General features: G+C 34.3%; 1 protein-coding gene and 1 non-coding gene across 2 annotated transcripts; one reads left to right on the top strand and one right to left on the bottom strand.

Moving 5' to 3' along the window:
* Window positions 1-4285: 4285 nt before the first annotated feature.
* On the bottom strand, window positions 4286-4392 carry LOC132310815 (small nucleolar RNA R71). The gene has a single exon (XR_009482711.1). It is a non-coding gene; the product is annotated as a small nucleolar RNA R71 (small nucleolar RNA).
* A 12417-nt stretch (window positions 4393-16809) lies between these two features.
* Window positions 16810-20024, top strand: LOC132309469 (uncharacterized). The gene is made up of 3 exons (XM_059807774.1): window positions 16810-17007; window positions 17225-18181; window positions 18657-20024. Exons 1-3 carry the CDS (start codon window positions 16810-16812, stop codon window positions 20022-20024), a joined length of 2523 nt encoding a protein of 840 aa, XP_059663757.1.
* Window positions 20025-20072: the final 48 nt, after the last annotated feature.

Below are 20072 nucleotides of genomic sequence, written 5' to 3'. Positions count from 1 at the left end.
AAGCATAATACACTCAATTTCTCTTGGGACGATCCCTACTCACCCTAGCTATAATTATAGCTAGAAGTGGTAGTGGCAATTTCTAAATTTAAACTTAGCTATACTACACTCCATTTTGTGTTTCGTGCTAGGCGCGCACCAAGTTTTGGCGCTGTTGCCGAGGATTTGGCACCGTCGTATTTTGGAAATCAATTAGGAATTAGTACTCTTTTGATCGTGCCTTTATTTTGGTTACTTATTATGTTTGTTCTTGATTGGCTAGGTGCAAAGAGTAAGGAAAGTGAAGTGAAGGAAAATTCTAAAGCAAGGAGCAAGCAAAGCTAAGTAAGAGCATAAAAGCTCAAAAATAAAAAAATTTACAAAGCAAAGCAAAGCAAAGCAAAAATTGAAAAACAATTTGAAGTTGCTTAAGGACTCTTTGTAAGCTCTTCTAAACTCTTTCTTTAGTTAAATCGTGAGCCCACGTGGAGGCAAGTTTTTATTTTCTTAGATAGATCTTGAGCCGGCGTGGAGGTAATTTAATTCTTCTTACATATTGTTCAAAGCATGGGACTATGGGATCATCGTATGTGGAGGATTGTTGATTGTTGATTTGTTACGGAGGTGAAGTGTTTGCTAATTGCTAGTTTCTAGTTATTTTGTTTGTGTATGCATGGTCGTAGATTATTAAATCCTACTCTTGTCCCACTTAATTTGAATCTTGAATCCATTGTTCGTAATTCTAAGGGAAGGGGTAATTCTAGTCATTCCATTTCATCAAGGAAAGACATCAATGAGGATCATGTGGAGGACCTTGGTTACATAGACCAACAAGGTATCCTCCACCCTAATGTGCATCATGACAACTATAATACCCCTAGTTTTAAAAAGGATAAAATTGGGAAGTTAGTTTTAAATTTTAATTTTTATTTCATTTTTTTTTATATTTAATTATAGGACTTAGTTGTTTAAATTAATTGTTTTATTTGGTGAAATTATTTTGTGTGTATTTGCTTAATTTCTTAATTATTATGTAGGTGTTTAATTTAATTGTTGAGTTGAAATTGTTTTACTTTAATTATTTGATTAGTTTGTGGTTTTAACTGTACTTGTTTTATTTATGAGTTAATTTAATTATTTGATTAATTTGTGGTTTAAATGAATTATTTGTTTTATTTGGCTGTATATAGTGTAGGTTTAGGGTTTTTTTTTAGGAGGATTAGTTAGCCGTCATATAGCTAGTCGTGGGATTAGGATTAGGGTTGTTATAGAGCCTATATATATAAATGTGTAGTCTGCTAGGGTTCAAAACAAACCCTATTCACGTAATATTAACCTGTGAGGAAAACAAAGGCTCTGGGATGTAAAGAGAGATACATATTGAGGGTCTTGAGAGATTTATTAAAGAGTTGCTTCTGGATGAAACCATGAAGCAGTAGAGGAAGGGAACGGTGATCAGAGGAGGAAATACAGTCTTGGAAATTCTGCAATTTAGAGACGGCGAAAGGTTTCAAACTGAAACCTAGAGGCAAGTTTCATTCTCTCCTTCCTGTAAACTTATGTTCTGTGCATTCTTAATAGTCTCCAGGAACCTAATTAACTTTTAAAACAGACTGGTATGCATATTAGATTAGGTTGAAATCTGTTTGATGCTTTTAAAACTGAAACTGTGTTTTCTTGCATAAATTGCTTTGAATCGATTATAGTTTTTGTCAAGCAATGCTAGATGGAAACTGAGGAGTTGTTAGGACTGTGAGGGCTTAATTTAACCCTAAGTAGTTTAAAAACAAAGGGGACAGAAGGTTGAACCTCGCCGGAAACATAGATGATAGCCGAACGAAGCAGAGAAGACGCATGGAGTAGGGACGGCTCTCAAAGGGTGAGAGACGGCTCTCTAGGAGAGGGAGACGTCTCCTATAAGTGTAGAGCTGGCTCTTCATGAGGGAGAACCGGCTCTGGATAATGAAGAGCCTGCTCCCATGGGGGGGGGGGGGGGGAGCCAGCTCCCTTGAACAAATACCCCTTCGGGGTTTTTTTTGACATTTTTCTGCCCTTAGGGCCTTAAACGAAGTTTCTGGAAAGTAAAGGGGGTTCTAAATAATTAAAAATTTACCTATTAGAACCTTTAAACAGTGGGTTTATGTTAGGGTTTGATTCTTAGGGGCATCATGAACATAAACAATAGTAATGTGTATGCTGTTCGGAAGAAAGGAAGAGGGATTGACAGGCTAGTTGTTTTAGCAAAATTCAATGAACTGATATAACGGGTATTTTTGGGACTTTATATCAATGATGTCTAGGATATATATAAGTCCCAAAAGGGCTAGTTAGGTTGTTGTTGTGGTTGACATGTAAGTTTTTAATTATATGGTTGCATGTCGTAAGGAGTGAAGGAATTTTTAATTGCTAGGTTGTTTAGACCAGTTAAATGGATTAGTATAGTGTACCATTGGGGATTTAAATGAATGTACAGTTAGACTTCTCAGTGTCATACTATATCAGGCACAGGTTTTAAGATGGAGGATTAAAAGGATATCATGTGATGCAAACATTAATTCTTATGCCGTCAGGGATTGAGGAGGATTCTATTACTAGTTTTGTTTTAATGATTTAAATGAACTAGGATGAGTGTATGGTTTGGGTTGAATGATATATTGTGCTCAGTTCGTAAATTCTGATAATCATTATACTTTGCTATGGATGTTAATTGATGAACTGTTTTAATTTCTATTTTGTCATTTGGATGGATATGGATAAGTTAAATTGTTTAACATACTATAACAGTTTAATAGGAGTTTTATGATTATAATCACATACTGGATGCATGATAGAATCTTATAAATATCTAATTTCTATTATGTTGGTTTTGGATATATTTGATGTTCATTTGAGTGTGCATCATTTGCATGATATGCACCGGTATGGGACGGTGGCATACGGAGGGACGGATTAGATCAAAACGCTAATCCCTACTCATTCATACATACGGAATGGATTAAATAAAATAGTTAAATCCTATATGGATGCATGTCTTGTCAACTAAAACAGTTGAACGATATAATGGATAATTATTTTATTTTTCTGCACTAGGAATGAATTTATATATATACTTATGGTACCGTGGTACGAGCTTGAGTCTCCTGATCATGGTTAGGGTGCGTATATCGCTTGGATGGATAACTGGACCTAATGACGTTCCCTGGTAGGTCTAGGTATGCATGACTACGCTACGGCGTTTTGCATGTTACCTTCTACTCAGTTGTGATGACTATAGGTTAGTGAATATCCTATAGTGTGTATCTGTATCTATATGAACTATTTTAGATATTGCCGAGCTATCTAGGATGTATTTGCGTATCGGGTTTATGTACGGATTGTGGTAGAATGGAACTTGCATGTGGGCCTGACTCACTCTTATTTTTCAGGTGTTCGACAGTACCAGGCTTAGAGCTTGATCGTGTTGATGCAGATACAGACACTCACTCTTCTGGCTACATAGGAATTCTTTCCTTATTTAGTGTTGGACTTTGGTTTTGTATTTACTGTTCATTTTGAGTTGTTAGGGGTCCACTAGATGGATTCCCGAGTTGTACGGGTTGGAAGGATTTAAATGATATTAATTTATTATTTAAAGTTTGAGAATTTTTAGTTTAGATTTCTTTCAGCACATTATTATTTTATTATTAATTCAGTTTTATTCTTGCTTGTTTACATATTGATTGGCTGGTATCCGTCGGATCTGTGCTCGGACTTGATCACCCTTGGCTCTAGAATCGAGGGGTATCATAACAACATTCAAGTACTATTAGGCATGCCAAGACCATTCATTCCACCACAACAACAAGGCCATGTTCCACTGGGAATGCCTCGGCCAATTTTTCCTCCACAACCTCCCGTTGTTCAAGTTAATCAAGGTGCTTATGTAGCACCACCGGTTGTGAATCCTCTTATTGCTTTGCGTGACCATTATGTGACAAATGAATATAATGCACTTACATGCATTCAATTACCCCCATTTAGAGCACATCATTATGAAATTAAACCGCAAACTATTCAAATGCTTCCTAACTATCATGGACTTCCAAGTGAAGAACCTTACAAGCATTTGGATGAGTTTCTTGAAGTGTGTTCCACCGTGAAATACACGGACATGCCGGAAGAGGTTTTGAGGCTAAAACTCTTCCCTTTCACCTTTAAAGATAAGGCAAAATATTGGTTCAATTATCTTAGACCTTTTTCGATAACTTCTCGGGCAGAAATGTAACAAGAGTTCTTGAAAAAATACTGTCCGGTTTCAAAGACTAATGCAATGAGAACCTTAATTCGAGAATTTTCTCAAAGGGATGGGTAATTCTTTCATGAGGCATGTGAGCGCCTCAATGACTTGCTTAGGTAGTGTCCACATCACGACATTTCTAAATGGCAATTAGTGCAATTTTTCTTTAAAAGTTTGTCAGATAATTTTAAAGGAATGGTAGATGCTTCCATGGGTGGTTCATATCTTGATAGGCATGAGGATGATGTATGGTATCTTTATGAAAGCATGAGTGAGAATTTAATGCATCGATCCTTGTCTTCCAAAAATGGTAAAAATCTAGGTGGAAGGAAGAACGTCGACTTATATCAAGTTGACAATTCCAATGACATAGCCGCTGAAGTCAAGTCTTTATCTCAAAGGTTTGATTATTTTTTTATCAACCAAAATTTGGTGAATCAAGTGTCTTCCTCCCCTAATCATTCTCATCATAATTCTAATGAATCTTGCATGACTTGTTCTAGTATCTTACATTCTACTTCCAATTGTCTCCATGGACATGTGCAAAGTGAGAACCATGAATAAGTGAATGCCGCATTTGTTAACCAAGGGAATAATCCCTATGGCACACATTACAATCCCGGGTGGAGGAACCATCCAAACTTCTCTTGGAAAAGTCAAGGGAAAGGCTCAAACCCTCCCCAAGGTTATAGATCATCTTTTCAATCATCACATAGAAGCCAATTTTCTAACTCTCATTTTCCTAATCAATCATCTTATTCTCAAGGAAATTCTAGGAGTCCCGCTTTTGAGGAAAAAATGCTGATTGTTTTGGGTATGTTGGAGGTAAATACCCAATTACTTCATTTCCACTCTAAATCTATTGCGAAGCTAGAAACCCAAGTTGGGCAGATAGCTAGTACCTTAAATGCTAGAGGAAAATGGAAGATGCCTTTGAATTCACTTCCCAAGCAACAATTTGCTGTGGAGACCAATTCCTCATTGGAAGGTCACACGATTGAGCATGTTAATACGGTGACGACCTTGAGAAGTGGAAAAATTGCTGATAATCAAGTTGGTATTCAAAATGAAGAGAGTGAACCGGTGCAACTAAAAGTTGACACCTGTCCCATCTCACATTTTATTCCTCCTTCATTGCATGTGCATGATCCTTTTGTTGACAAAGTTTTGAAAAATGATTTGAATTTTTTTTGTGTTGAAAGTAATTCCAAAAAGGATTTTGAAAAGGTTTATGAGCCAAAGGCTCCATTTCCGGATGCCTCAAAAGAATTCAATTCTTTTGAAAAATAACAAGGCAAAGTGAATGAAATCATTGAAATGTTTACGCAAGTGAAGATTAATCTTCCTCACTTGGATGCAATTAAACAAATTCCGGCATGCGCCAAATTTTTAAAAGATCTTTGGACCTAAAAGAGGAAGAACAAGAGCCAAACACCAAAGAAAGTTATCTTGACCGAGCAAGTAAGCTCCATTTTGCAACACAACACTCTTCTAAAATTTAAGGATCTCGGTTCACCTACTACTTCTTGCATCATTGGTGACCATCTGATTAACCGAGCTCTTCTTGATTTATGAGCAAGTGTGAACCTTCTTCCATACTCGGTGTATGTTCAATTGGGCTTAGGAGATTTAAAACCTACGTTGGCGATTTTGCAACTAGCTGACCGATCCATCAAAAAGCCCCCAGGTATAATTGAGGATGTGTTGATCAAAATTAATAAATTCTTCTTCTTGGTCGATTTCGTAGTCATAGACATGGAACCGGTCGCAAATCCCAAGAGCCAAATTCCGGTTATCCTTGGCCATCCCTTCTTGGCAACCTCTAATGCCAATATAAACTATAGGATGGAGATAATGAAAATTTCATTTGGGTATATGAAGGTGAAGTTGAACATATTCAATCCAACCCCCAATTCTTTGGACAAACATGAAGAAGTTTGTGTTGTTGAAAAATGCATTGAAAATGAATGTGAAAAATTTGAGTTTTTGATTGATATTGAGCATTCCCGTGGTTTGCTTTCCAAAAAGACTTCGAAGAAAAATGTTTTCAAACCAAATATTAAAAGGGTATGAAGGCCCGCGAGTTGCTTTGACAAAGGACCATCAATCTCTTTTGAATCAAATCCAGTGAGTTCTTTAGGGAACAATTTGTTGGGTAGGGTTCAAAGTTCTTTTCACCCCGCTAAGGAGGGAATGCACAACAAGATTTTTGATCCGAGGTAAAAGAGCCCAATATCTTGCTAGAGACATTAAACACTAGTGATTCATAGGGTTTTTAACCATATTCCTCCCTCATTTCTATTTTACCTTTCATTTTTTGCGTCGTCTAGATATATTCTGGGATCATACACATTGTTTGAGACTTTGATAGGGAATGCTTGTGTTTTCATTTTCGAATTAGACATTTAGTGTTTATTCGATCGATCTGAGAAGAAGTTCGATCGATCGAACAATTATCCCTGCATATTCCTATCTTTCTGTCCCATTGTGCGAAAATCTCTGCATGTTTCATCACTCTGTGTATCGTGCGAACTCTATTCCTGATCGATCTTAGTCTTTTCTTATTGATCAAGCTTTCCTTTAGATCAAACTGTGTTCCATACTTAGAATTTTTTTTGAAACTCTAGAAAAATCACCTCTCTGTGTATCGTTTGAAGATCTCTGCAGGTTTTCACCTATTGGATCGATCGAGCTCCGATCGATCAATCTTCGATCAATCTTGACTTTGACTTCTTTTTGAATTTCAACTTTCAAAAATTTTCAAAAATATTTTCTAGTTTATAAAAATAAAAATAAATAAAAATAATAATTTCCAAAAATCCAAAAATATTTTTAATTTTCAAAATTTTTAAAAAAATTTCAAAAATACTTTGCCGTTTTATGGGTTCGATCTATCTGATCACCTTCATTCCACATTCAGTGTCTAGGAAGGTTATGTTTAGTGGTGACTTCTAAGTCCCAAGATCACTCTATTATATTCTTTACATTTTACTTTACTTCAATTGCTTTACCTTGCATCCATTTAGTGACATTGTAGTTTAATTAACCAATTAAAACATCTTTGATCACTCGACCTACTAATCCGACCTTGATTTCCAAGCATAATACACTCCATTTCCCTTGGGACGATCCCTACTCACCCTACCTATATTTATAGTTAGAAGTGGTAGTAGCAATCTCTAAATTTAAACTTGGCCACACTATACTCCATTTTGTGCTTCGTGCTAGGCGCGCACCAAAATCCAATCCTTCTTTAACTGCAACATCACTATCTCGATTATAGTCCAAGTACTATTTGATACATGCAGAATAGTAATGGCTTTCAGCCCAATCTAACAACATCACATCTTTAGTCTAATTTCAGCCCACTTATAGTTCAAGCACACAACTTTAGCCCAATTCTAGCCCAATTGTATTCCAAGCCCAATTACCAAAATGAGTGTCAACACACACAAGTTTTTACATCATTACATATGTATAGGAATCAACTTAGGAGAGAAGAAATAATTAAAAGGGCACTTTTGTCATATAAATTTATTTTGTAATTTTAAGAATATTAACCAATTAGGAGTGGGACTGTACAAAGACATTTGCATGTGCGATTGCAATTACTACTCTTATATATATATATATATATATATATATATATATATACTAGGAAAAGACATGTGCGTTGCACATGGTGAATGTTTTGTAACTCATCGAATTTTTTTATATATTTTTTAATTGTTTATAATTTTCGTTGTATGATATTGTTAGATATTAAATGAATTCATATCAACAATGTTTAGAGAGTAATAATGGTCATCTCAAAAGAAACAAAATAAGGTTTCCATTGATGAATGAATCATCCTAAGTATGATAAATTAGAAAATCTGAAAGAGTACCAACAATGTTTAGATTGTGATAATTGTCACATCAAAAGAAATAAAATATATTAGAAAATCCGAAAGGTACTTAAAAGGTACCATAAACTATTTAAAATTATAATTTTATGAATTCCTAAACTATAACTCTTTGAAAATAAAAGTATTCATAAATTATTTATTTATCAATCTTTATCTATTTTTTATAACTCATTTCTTCATGAAATGAATCATTGTCAAGTGTTAATTCTTTCAGTTCTTTTAATTATAGTTTTATAAAAACTCTTTTTATAAAAACTTTTTTTATATTAATTAATAAATATTTTTTTATATTTTGTGTTGGAATTTTATAGAAACTCTTTTAATAATAATATAAGGTAATTTGAATTTTATTAGGCAATTTTTAGAGTTTTTTTTTTATTAATAATAGTATAGATTTTTTTAGAAATAAATAGATAAAATAGGTAATTTGAATTTTATTAGGTAATTTTTAGAGCATTATAGAAACTTTTTTCCTATAAAAACTCATTTTATATTAATTAAAAAATATTATTTTATATTTTGTGTTAGAATTTTATAGAAAATAGATTTATTAGGTAATTTGTAATTTGAATTTTATTAGGTAATTTGAAAATGGTGATTAATTTTATTAGGTAATTTTTAGGATTTTATAGAAACTCTTTTTATAAAAACTCTTTTTATATGAATTAATAAATATTTTATAGTTTTATAGAAACTCTTTTTATAAAAAATATTTTTATATTAATTAATCAATATTTTTTTTTATTTATATTTTGTGTTAGAGTTTTATAGAAACTCCTTTAATAATAGTATAGATTTTTTTATACTAATTAGTAAATATTTTATAGTTTTATAGAAACTTTTTTTATAAAAACTCTTTTTGTAATTTGTATTTTATTTGGTAATTTGAAAATGGTGATATTTTTACATATTTTGTGTTAAAGTTTGATCGAAACTCTTTTAATAATAGTATAGATTTATTAGGTAATTTTTAATTTGAATTTTATTAGGTAATTTGAAAGTGGTGATTGATTTTATTAGCTAATTTTTTGAGTTTTATAGAAACTCTTTTTATATTAATTAATAAATATTTTATTTATAGAAACTCTTTTTATTAAAACTCTTTTTCTAATTTAACTTTATTAGGTAATTAGTGTTTTATAGAAATTAGATTTATTAGGTAATTTGAAAGTGGTGATTGATTTTCTTAGGTAATGTTTAGAGTTCTATAGAAACTCTTTTTTATAAAAACTCTTTTTATATTAATCAATAAATATTTTATAGTTTTATAGAAACTCTTTTGATAAAATCTATTTTTATAATTTGAATTTTATTAGGTAATTTGTAATTTGAATTTTATTAGGTAATTTGAAAGTGGTGATTGATTTCATTAGGTAAATTTTAGAGTTTCATATAAGCTCTTTTTATAAAACTATTTTTATATTAATTAATAAATATATATTTTTATATTTTGTGTTATAGTTTTATATAAACTCTTTTAATAATAGTATAGGTTTATTAGGTAATTTATAATTTGAATTTTATTAGGTAATTTGAAAGTGGTGATTTATTTTATTTGATAATTTTTAGAGTTTTATAAAAGCTTTTTTTATATTAATTCATAAATAACTCTTTTTATATAAACTATTTTTATACTAATTAATAAATATTGTAAAACTGTTTTTATAAAAACTATTTTTATATTAATTAATTAAAAAAATTTATATTTTATATTACAGTTTTATATAAACTCTTTTAATAATAAGGTAATTTGTAATTTGAATTTTATTAGGTAATTTGAAAGTGGTAATTTATTTTTTAAGGTAATTTTTAGAGTTTTATAAAAACTATTCTTATATTAATTCATAAATAACTCTTTTTATAAAGATATATTAATTAATAAATATTATAAAACTCTTTTTATAAAAACTCTTTTTATATTAATTAATGAATATTTTTTTATATTTTGTGTTACAATTTTATAGAAACTCTTTTAATAAGAGTATGTATTAGGTAATTTGAAAGTGGCGATTTATTTTATTAGGAAATTTTTTTTTTAGAAACAAATAGATAAATAGGTAATTCTTTTAATAATAGTATATATTTATTAGTTAATTTGTAATTCAAATTTTATTAGGTAATTTGAAATTGGTGATTTATTTTGTTAGGTAGTTTTTTTAGAAACAAATAGATAAATAGGTAATTTGAATTTTATTATGTAATTTGAAGTTTATTAGGTAATTTTAAGAGTTTTATATCAATTAATAAATATTTTTTTATATTAATAAATAAATACTAAAATAGTGAAAAACTATTTGTTAGAGTTTTATAGGAATTTTTTTAATAATAATAATATAAATTTTCTAGGTTTATAGAAATTTTTTTTTACAAAAATTATTTTTGTAATTTAAATTTTATTAGGTAATTTGAAAGTGAAAAGACACGTGTAAGTGTAAGTGGATATGTAGCTTACACTAAAGTATACAGATTCAACAGTATTGCTAAGGAATAGTGTGAGTCTGTGAATGATGTAAATTTTTCCTCTTTCATTTGCGTTTTCGCTATGCCCGTATTCCTTTCACTCAGATCACGAATCAAAAGGATTCCGTTGCTTGATTCACCCATTATCTGGTCATTCAACTTCATTATCTTATCTAATCAATCTCTTTTTTCAACTCCATCGAGAAAAGCTTTTCTTTTCTTTCCATGCATTGTGTGACACTGAAGAAAGGGCTTCCTCGCCCCACGAACGGAAGGTTCCGAAGAGGAATCTTGTTAGTGTTCAAGCATGTTCATCAAGTTCTTCGCGAAAATCATAGTTTGGAGATCAGATTGGCCCCAAAGAAGCATGAATTTGGGGTTTTGAGAAATTCTTGAAGAATGGAAAGACCACAAATTCCTAGCTAAAAAAGCTAGACCCAACTCCCACCGTGCCCTTTTTGATTACCAACTGAAATCTACACATATAGATTATCTACAAGCAAAATTCCACGAGACTCATGCATTGAGAGGAGAACGGAAAGGGATCATTTATGGGATCTAAGAAATCAAAACCTTCCAAATTCTCCTTCCATGCAGAGACCTGCCAAGTCTGAAGGTTGGTGTATCGCCCTGACAAGTGTTTTTGAACCCCACTCAACAAAACATCTCAAAATTCAATAATACAAATCACAACCATACACAACTCAGGAACCCACTGAGTGGGAAAGACATGTTCCGAGTCTACGAATTTTTACACTTCTGAATCCCTCAAGACCCTCTAGAAATTTCAATTTTTGTCTCCTTTCCTCCTTCCTCCATGCCTCTATTTATAAGCTTGATGACATGTGCCCTTGATTGAATTTCAAATAAAATAATTAGATTTTTAATATCTAATTTGTGTTAGAGTTTTATAGAAAATTTTTAAATATATCTTTGTCTAATGGTGATAGAGTTTTATTGAAAATAAAATAGGTAATTTGTGGTAGAGTTTTATTTAAATTATTTTATTTTCTTCAAATATATCCTTGTCAAATTAGATTTCCTTTTATTATATCAATTAATAAATTTTTTTTATATTAATAATACTCGTGTAATTAGATTTTCTTTTATTAAAAACTCATAATAAATAGATAAATAGGTAATTTGTGTTAAAGTTTTATAGAAACTCTTCAAATATATCTTTATCTAATGTTATAGAAACTCTTTTAATATTTATTAGGTAATTTCTAATTTGAATTTTATTAGATAATTTAAATTTTGTTAAGTAATTTTAAGAGTTTTATATCAATTAATAAATATATTTTTTATATTAATAAATAAATACTGAAATACTGAAACACTTTGCACATTTAATAATAGTATATATATATATATATATATATATAACCTTATACAATCAATGACTTATGGTCAAAAAAAAAAAAAAAAAAGGAAAAAAAAGAAAGAAAAAAGGGTGATGATATTAGTATTAGGTTAAATGAGAATTTTGGCATAAAATTAAATTATTTAAATTAATATAAAACTTACAATTTAAATGAATATTAAATTGGAGTAAAAAAATATGTGATGCAAACTGGCACTTGATCGGCCGTAAATGGCGTCGGTGTACATCACGACCCACTGCATGCCATCATTTATAGGTTTTTTTTTTTTTTTTTTTTTGGGGAAAGTAATTGTTTTAGGAGCTGTTTACTGACATGAATGATTTCTGATTTTTACTGTTAATTCCTAAAATTGAGAATTAAAAGTAAAAATCATGTTTAATAAAATACTTTTACTTTTTTATTTTAAGAAAGTATTTTCTAATTTTGTGAAGGGAAGAGAAACTAAGGATTTATAATTTCTTTATTTTCTATACTGTTCGTAGAAATTACTTTATGTACTGCAACATTATTTATAAATAAAAATAATAAAAAAACATTTCACTCTTCCTCTTGGCTTCTTGAATTCTTCACACGCCAACAATGGTGAGAGGTTCATCTTAATCCCAATCATCATCCTCATTGACCACCAGACCTGGTCCTGTCCGCACGGCACTTCCACAGCGGACTCAAGATCTCACCTACCGTCGTCCTTGTCATGAGCCTCTGCTTCATCGGCTTCGTCACCGCCCTCCACATCTCTGGCAAGCTCTACCTCTACCGATCTGGTGTCGGAGCTTAGTTTTCCGAATTCTAATCAACCGAATCAGGATCATCTGTAGGATTCTTCATGATTGGTAATTGAAATGTCACGAAAAAAACGTCATAGTGATGATATATATACTCTAAAGGTAGCAAATTTCAACTGGAAATGAAAAAGTTTCATGAAGACAAGTGTCTTAACAAAAAGGAATTATTGACTAAGCTCAATTCAAGAGTTTTAGTAGTGCGATTCCACCAATTCAATGAATGGAAGAACTGTGCCTCTTACATATATATATATATATAACATTAATTGTCAATTTTAGAAAACAAAATCAAAATTATAATTATTAAACTTGCTTTCTAATTTTTTGCTTTGAAAATATTGAAAGCATAAAAAATTAATAAACATAATTCTACTTGATATTTCAGCTTTAGAAATGAAAAATATAATTTTACTTTTAAAGAAAGCAAAAATAAGAAAGCAAAAGCGTTAGTAAATGGGTCTTAGCTTTACTACCCCATCTAATTTTTTAGTTTAGTATTATTATTTTTATTATTTACAAACCCTAACCTAATTATTATTATTATTATTATTTTTTTTTTTTTGACAAATAAGAGTATATTATTTGCAGAGTACATGACAAACATGACAATATTACACCATCAACATTAACCACAAGAAAAAACACCAGAACATGCTGGAGAGGCGTCCTACCCACGCACCATAACGATCATGGTTGCAATATTGACTCACGTGGTTTTTGTAAACATTAATCACATGGAGAACACAAGTCCAGGCAGTACCCACTAGTAGGCCACTACCCTAGAAGATTGAAAATTGGGATAATACAAGTGCAGATGTTCCCGCGGGACTGTCCAATCACAAATATATAACATAATTTTTAATTATAAAATTAAAAAACATTATAAATAAGAAAAATAAAAGAATTGATGAATACATAATGTGATTTATTAATAATAAGTTATTTTATTATTTATTATTTTTTAAATTTATAATTAAAAACAATCTGTACATTTAATTGAACCACGAGAGAACACTTTATCCTAGGCAAATATTTTCCTAGAAATTGTGTAATTGGCATGTTGACAAAAAATAAATACTAAAATAAACTCTAATTAAAGAACTTACACCATGAAGGACATGTGCAATAACTGATAGAGATATTTGATAGGATTGATGGAATTTCAAAGTAAAATTGTACAACAGAACCAAAGAACTCAACAGCAAAGTCCCTTATGAAACCTCCTCTGAAACCTCCTAACCACCTAAAACCCCCATTCATTCTCACGAATCTTCACAACAATGGAAGCCACACATCAACATCCCACAATCCACTTCCTAAAAAACCACTCACCAATGTTTCTAAGCCCATCTCCAAAATCAATGTGAAACAAACAAATATCTCTTGTCCTAGGCTGTTACAAATTGAAGTTTTTGAACCACCATTTCCTTCACTCCACACCGGTAAATCACCAGTCCACTTCCCTCCACCATCAACCAAGCCCATTTGGCTAACAGGCAAAAAACCAAAATCACCCATACCAACAGTTCATTCTCCACACAAGAATAGGAAGGGCTCAAGTGTTTCAAATAACAGCAGCTACCACCTGCCAAAGAACTTCAACCTAAGAATTTACAACTCTCTAGAGCATCAAATTGACAGATTGACAGAGAAGCTTGAATGGTCAGAAGAAAACTTGGGTGAAGCCTTAGAAATGATTCAGGAAAGGAACAGAACCATCTCTATGCTCAGGAAAGAACTCGAAGAAAGCAAAATCAAGGCCATAGCCACCCTTCATCAACCTCCACCTGATATCACCACCACCACCACCACCACCACAGAAGCCAATGTACCACAAGTTCTCAATCTGAATTTGAATTCAAAATCCGTGACATCACCACCTCATCTCAGTCCAAACCACCAACTGTCAAATGCAGGAACCCCTTTCCAAAAAGGAAGCAATGTTGATAACTTTCCCAACAACCCACGTCCCATCCAACTAGGCCAACCTACCTTAAGCTATCAACCAAACTCCCCCACGCTAGCCAACCCACTTACTCTAACCAACCTAGCCCACCATATTGCGGATACCACCATCCCTTTACCACCCCCAGCTAAGATCCAACAGACAAAAAGATGGACTGAAGTTGTTCAAAATGGCCCAGCAAAAATGAACTTCGAGTTCATTGAATCACATCCCTTAACCCATCTTTGATTGAGCCACCAGAGGAAGTAGCAATTGAAGGTCTAAATTTTTGGAATTCAAATCACTTGGTTGGCACCTCCATCCGCAAAAGACTCCCTTTCAAAGTTGTCAGTACAGCAGCTACTAAGCTTTGGAGTTCCGATGGTCTAACTGAGACAATTCTGGGTGAGAACAACACTTACCTCTTCAGATTTAGCTCTACCAATGAGGCTGAAAAGGTGCTATCCATGGGGCCTTGGACATTAGCTGGCCACCCCTTCTCCTTGGTCAAATGGGACGAGTTTAATCAACCTTCTTCCCTTCAAACCACCTTTACTCCTACTTGGGTTAAATTTTACAACATTCCAATGAGGTATTGGACTGCTAAGGGTCTCAACCATGTTGCTAGCACTGTTGGAATCCCTCTTTATGCTGACTTAGCAACAGAATCAAGATCAAAGCTAAGGTATGCCAGAATTTGTATCAATGTTGATTTAACAAAGCCTCTGCTCACAGCTACTCAACTCAAAAAGGATGATGACACCATTGTTGATATTGGTATTGAATACCAGTGGCTTCCCAAGATCTGTAATACCTGCAAGAGGCTTAACCATACTGAAGCATCCTGTCCCCAAAACTATATAAACCCAAAGCCACAAATGAAGACAACCCCTAATCCACCAACGGTTGACACAAGCCCTGTTATGGTTGACAATACCCCTGCTGAGAACCTTCCAAACACAGAATGGATCACACTAAGGAAGAAGAATGGAAGGAGAAATCATCCACAGCACAAAGATAAACAACAAACAGTCATTTCCCCTCTATTGTGTAATAACCCATTCACCCCACTCTCCATCTGTGATATTGACCCACAGTGTCCAATTAATTCAGCACCTACAATCAACAGGCCCACTGCACTTCTCTCCAAATCCAAAGGGAAACACACCAGCAGGCCTCTACCTCTAAATCCATCCCCTCTCTGTGTAAAGAAACTTTCATTTACACGCACAATCACTCCTTCTACATGCAATCTCCATCATACCCCTCCACTCACATAGCCATCACAGCCATGTTCCACCTCATTTGAATGTATAGAAGTTCCATCAACCTACCCTCAGGAGCCGAGACTGAGCTGGTCCAGGAATGAGGTATCTCCCCCATGCACACACATTATTTTGGACCAGCAGCATCATCCCAACTCCCCTGAAGTTCAAGATTCTGCAATTGTAGCATCTCCAAGACAATGCTGCAGCATGAGTGAGCCATCTTCATCATTTCCTCCTGCAAATGCAAATTCAACAATTAACAAATTGACAGTTCGAAGCTTAAAAAAGGCTGCAAGAGGGAGTAAAAGCCACAGCCCAGTTTTGATATCTTCAGACCTTCCAAAGGGCCACAGATATCTCAGAGGTTCTTCTACCTCTAACTTTAAATGATTTCCTTTATAACATGGAATGTGAGAGGGTTAAATCAGCCCTCCAAGAAGGCTGAGGTAAAGAAACTTATCTCAGAAAATAAGCTGGATCTTATATCTATTGTAAAGACCAGAGTGTCTCATGACAATGTAGCAGCTATCCATCATCTCATAGCTCCTCATTGGTCTATTGCCCACAATTACATCTTCTCCCATCTTGGGAGAATCTAGATTTTATGGAATCCAAATTCCATTAATCTCAACATTATTAACATCAACAAGCAAGCCGTTCACTGCTTTGTCTCCATTATTGGTCATGATGTGTCATTTTTCTGCTCCTTTATTTATGCCTCTAATCATGCAAATGAAAGATTGACTCTTTGGAGTGACATTCTTAACCACTCAAACTTATTCTCTCACTCTCCTTGGATCATCATGGGAGACTTCAATGCTATAACCAGTTCAAATGAGAGGTTTGGTGGTTCACAGAAGTGGAGCTCTTCAATGTCTGACTTGAAAGATTGCATTCAACAGGCTGAGCTTGAGGGTTTGAAATACAATGGTTTATTGTATACTTGGAACAACAAAAGCTTGGGGGATGCATGCATAGCTAGGAAGATTGATAGAGCTTTGGTAAATTGTAAATGGAGTATGTCCTTTCACTCTCAGAATGCAAGTTCTTAACCCCAGGTATCTCTGATCACAGCCCAATCTTACTCTCTATGAACTTTAACTTCCAAGGGAAGCGCATTCCATTTAGGTTCTTCAATGTTTGGAGTAACCACCCACTCTCTACCACTTTGTTCAAGGAATTTGGAGCTCCCGTATCAAGGGTACATCTATGTTCCAGGTAGTCCAAAAATTGAAAAAACTCAAGCACATTCTCAAATCAACCTGCAGGAAAGAATTTTCTGATGTTGGGTCAAGGCTGGATTCTGTAAAATTAGAGTTGGATTCATGTCAAACTGATCTTGACAATTGCCCAAATGATATCCACCTAAGACAACTAGAGATGGCTCTTATTGCTGAGTATTTGAGGTTGGGGAAGGTTCAGGAGGACATGTTAAGGCAAAAATCAAGGATGATTTGGCTGAAACTAGGAGATTCCAACTCTTCTTACTTTCACAAATCCCTTGCCTCCAGAATTAACAGGAACAAAATTGTCAGTCTCACAACTGCAGCTGGGGTGGTCATTGTTGATCCAGAGGCCATCAAACAAGAAACAATCTCTCACTTTCAGAGATTACTAGGATGTTCCATCCTTCTTACTTATGGCCCATCTGATTTATCCCAATTCATTACCAAATCAGTGCCTTCCAACTTGCTCAGCCTTCTGGAATCTCCCCCCTCTCCCTTAGAGATCCAGAATTGCATGTTGTCACTCAATAGGGATAAGGCTCCAGGCCCGGATGGTTATAATGCACTTTTCTTCCAAAAGACATGGCACATTGTGGGGAACTCAATTATTAAGGCCATCTCTAAATTCTTCAGGAATGGGAAGCTCCTTTCTGAGATCAACTGCACTTACATTTCACTTGTTCCAAAGTGTTCAAATCCCTCATTTCTCAATGACTACAGGCCAATATCCTGTTGCAACATCATCTACAAGTGTATAGCAAAATTGTTGGCTTCCAAGCTTCAACTTACCCTTCCTCATATCATTGACACTACTCAAACAGCTTTTGTCCAAGGCAGAAAGATCACTGACTCCATCCTCCTTGCACATGTGCTTTTAAGAGGTTATCACAAAGACATTGGCCCTCCTAGGTGTGCTATCAAAATTGACCTTATGAAAGCTTTTGACTCTGTAAATTGGGACTTCATCTCCAACTGCCTCACTTTTCTCAAGTTTCCTCAGAAGTTTATCTCCCTTATCCTGTCTTGTATCTCATCCCCATCATTTACAATTGCTCTGAATGGAGAATTTCAGGGTTTTTTTTAAGGGGAAGAGAGGGTTGAGACAAGGAGATCCAATCTCCTCGTTCCTGTTTGTCATTGTTGTTGAAGCTCTCTCATCCATTATTAGCAACTATGTTACTCGAGCTCCAAGATTTAAGCATCATTGGAGATGTAAGGAGCAACGTATCACCCACCTTTCATTTGCTGATGACCTCCTTTTACTATGCCATGGAGACATTGAATCCATATCCATACTGAAATCAACCCTTGACCTCTTCTGCTCGATGTCTGGTCCAACAATCAACCTGTTAAAAAGTTCAATCTTTTGTGCAGGCATTCACCCTTAGATGGAAGAAGTAATTATTGATATATTTGGCATTTAGAAGGGCAGTTTGCCTATTAGACATCTCGGGGTTCCACTGATCACTACAAACCTTAAGAGCTCTGATTGTAGAACTCTCATTGAAAGAATCACTCACAGGATCTCTCACTGGTCTGCCAGATCCCTTTCCTATGCAGGTCGTTTACAGCTTCTTAAAGCTGTCCTTGTCTCAATTCAGCTCTATTGGTCTAGTATTTTTGTCCTCCCAAAAAGTGTAATCAATGAGCTGAACAAGATCTTCAGATCTTTTCTTTGGTCAGGACCAGAATTGAAATCTACAGGGTCAAAAGTTGCATGGTATAATGTCTGCAGGCCCAAAGCTGAGGGTGGCCTAGACATCCCCAACCTTGAGGTTGCAAATAGAGCTGCTATTCTTAGATATATTTGGGACCTTCATACAGACAATTCAGACAGAGTATGGATCAATTGGTGCAGAATTTACCTCATAAAGAATAGAAGCTTTTGGAGCTTGAAGATCCCCCAGCCTTGCTCTTGGAGCTGGCGAAAAATTCTTCAGCTGAGGCATCCAGCTAGACTCATCATCAAGCATATCATCGGCAATGGAATGGATACCAACTTTTGGTTGGATAATTGGTCTCCAGCAGGTCCTCTCAGCTTATGTTTTCCTTCCCACATCCTCTCAAACTTGGGAGCTGATGAGTTCACTCCTTGGTCATTCCCCCATTCACTCTCCAATGCCGTTCCTGAACTTCTTGCTCTTCCTCAGCCATGCTCAACCAGAAAAGATAAGCTAATTTGGTTAGCATCCCCCTCTAGTACCTTTAATCTCAAACATACCACTCTCCATCTTGCAAGCAACGGTGATCAAATTGCTTGGTGCAACCTTGTATGGTGCTCTCCCACAATTCCAAGGATGAAATTCAACATGTGGTTGGCAGCCCAAAGCAGACTTCCAACCCTCGACAGCAGAGCAATGGCTAGTCATGATAACATATGTGCTCTATGCAATTCTGAGCCTGAATCCCACTCCCACCTCTTTTTCAGATGCATCTTCTCCTCACCATTATGGAAATTCATACAAGATAGGTGCAAATTCTACAAACCATTCCTCTCTTGGGAGGACATGATTCTGTGGATTAGCCACCGATGGAAGGGAAGCTCTCCAATCAACATGCTTCGGAAGATATGCCTCTTAGCCATGGTGTATCACATATGGGAAGAACGTAACAATCGAATCTTCAAAGGCAAATCGTCTTTGCAGAGATTGGTGTTGACTAAGGTCAGCAATACAATCACAAGCATTCCCCAATTGCGCTGCCTTAAGGATTGTGAAACATCTAGATCTATTTTGCAGTCTTGGAATTTGTCTCCGGCATGCTGTCGTCCTCCTCCGAGACCGCTGGATTAGCTATTACAGAGGGATCCCCTTTGCCGATTTAGGGCTTTGCTACCGGAT

Source organism: Cornus florida, unplaced genomic scaffold (genome assembly GCF_030987335.1).
Source record: "Cornus florida cultivar Cherokee Brave unplaced genomic scaffold, ASM3098733v1 CherokeeBrave_3.0.0_Hap2_Chr05, whole genome shotgun sequence".
Classification (NCBI taxonomy): Eukaryota; Viridiplantae; Streptophyta; class Magnoliopsida; order Cornales; family Cornaceae; genus Cornus; species Cornus florida.
The sequence above is the reverse complement of the archived record's forward strand: the minus strand, read 5'-3'. Positions and strand labels throughout refer to the sequence as shown.

Bases quoted from the DNA above. Each gene is read 5' to 3' on its own strand.
- LOC132309469 (XM_059807774.1), top strand. From the start codon at position 16,810: ATGGGAGACTTCAATGCTATAACCAGTTCAAATGAGAGGTTTGGTGGT. The intron at 17,008-17,224 runs GTAAATTGTAAA...TCTATGTTCCAG, and splicing joins GGAAGATTGATAGAGCTTTG to GTAGTCCAAAAATTGAAAAA. The intron at 18,182-18,656 runs GTAAATTGGGAC...TTTGGCATTTAG, and splicing joins TTATGAAAGCTTTTGACTCT to AAGGGCAGTTTGCCTATTAG.